Source organism: Pollachius pollachius, assembly GCF_949987615.1.
Source record: "Pollachius pollachius genome assembly, chromosome: 4".
NCBI classification, from domain to species: Eukaryota; Metazoa; Chordata; class Actinopteri; order Gadiformes; family Gadidae; genus Pollachius; species Pollachius pollachius.
The window spans coordinates 34,517,906-34,519,303 of record NC_136937.1 but is presented as its reverse complement, the minus strand read 5'-3'; the positions used below and the strand labels follow the sequence as shown (position 1 = coordinate 34,519,303).

The 1,398-nt window shown below is 43.1% G+C and overlaps 1 protein-coding gene across 1 annotated transcript in view; it reads left to right on the top strand.

Moving 5' to 3' along the window:
* Positions 1-461: 461 nt before the first annotated feature.
* LOC307074280 (uncharacterized protein) overlaps positions 462-1,398 on the top strand; it is a gene marked incomplete at its 5' end in the record, with an annotated part of 17,760 nt that continues 16,823 nt past the window's right edge. Inside the window, one exon of the mRNA XM_079734296.1 lies at positions 462-480. Coding sequence (XP_079590422.1) covers positions 462-480 — 19 coding nt within the window. The remainder of the gene's footprint in view (positions 481-1,398) is intronic.

Genomic DNA, 1,398 nt, shown 5'->3' with positions numbered 1-1,398 from the left:
CAGTAGAGCTTGGTTCCTGCGCTGGTCTGTTGGTTTGAGACGGTCAGACAGCCATGAGGCACCGCCCAGTGCCTTCGGTGTTCTTACAGGAGTTGTTGCTTCACAGCCACCTCTCCGACCAATCAAGAGGAACCGGATACACCGGCCCATACCCCGTGTCGGTTCTGGTTGGGTGCACGATGTTTCATACGATTTCATTGCCCTGTACGATGATTTTTTGTTCGGATGTACGATATTTAATGTCTTTTTGTTCGGATGTACGATGTTTAATGTGTTTTTGTTTGGATGTACGATGTTTAATGTCTTTTTCTTTCCGGGTTATGTTGAATATGTTTTTGTTCTAGGATCTGTTTTTCGGCTCTAAAAGGTTTAATGCTAAATGTTAATGTAGTGTAGCTCTGTAATATTGGTCTATATGTTCTATTGTTGCCGTAGTTACCATGGATTCACAGTTATCCACGATGGGATATGTCGTCTCTAGTAAGTTATGGTACTTCAACAGGGGGATTCATGAATCCAATTTCAGCATTTGTTTGGAGACATAAAGCTAGCTGGTGGCTAGCAAATACTAGCCTATCCGCTAATACGAGTGATCCACAAATACCATCGAACGCACGGATCAGAAAGGCTTGAGAGGAGGAAGACGATGGGGATGATGATGGTGTAAAGCTTCAGCTTGTGTATAGTTGTGTTGTGATTAATTATGTTATTATTTACCACCGATGGTACAGTCATGTTATTCGACACCTACGCCGTTCTCCGGGCCTGCCTGATTTTCATATATTGTATTGTTTTGCTTCCTGGTTTGGGTTATGACATTTTCCGGTTGTGTGATGTCACTTCCTGTTCGTGTGTTATGCCGCCTTCAAAACGGTCGTAGTTTCCGGGAGGTTCGGACCTTAAGCTCGGAAGAAGTGCTTTGAACACTCTGTTTGGTCGAAGTGTTCGCTGGGAGTTTCGTGCGGAACTAAAGATACTCGAGTCGTCCGGTTTTATGTCTTAGCCTACGAACTTCTAAGGACGTTTTCTGAACACTCTTATTTTGGAAGAAGGAAGGTTTACGTAAAGACACCAAAGAGCTTCCGTTCCTCTGAGCTGTTTTGAAGGCAGCATTACATCTCGTTCTGGTTCTTTGTATTTTCTTACTTCCTGCTTGTGTGATGTCATTTCCTGGTTGTGTGTAATATCACTTCCTGGTTCTTTGTATTTTCCTACTTCCTGGTTGTGTGTGATGTCACTTCCTGGTCCTGTGTTCTTTCTTCTTGGTTGTGTTGTGTATGTGTTGGGTGCTAGTTAGATTCACGTGAGGCAGAGGAAGTGTTTCTAAAATAAAAAGATATCTTTGACTTAAGGTTGGCCTGGGGTGTGTTTGTAAACACAACACGACGGTGACACTTA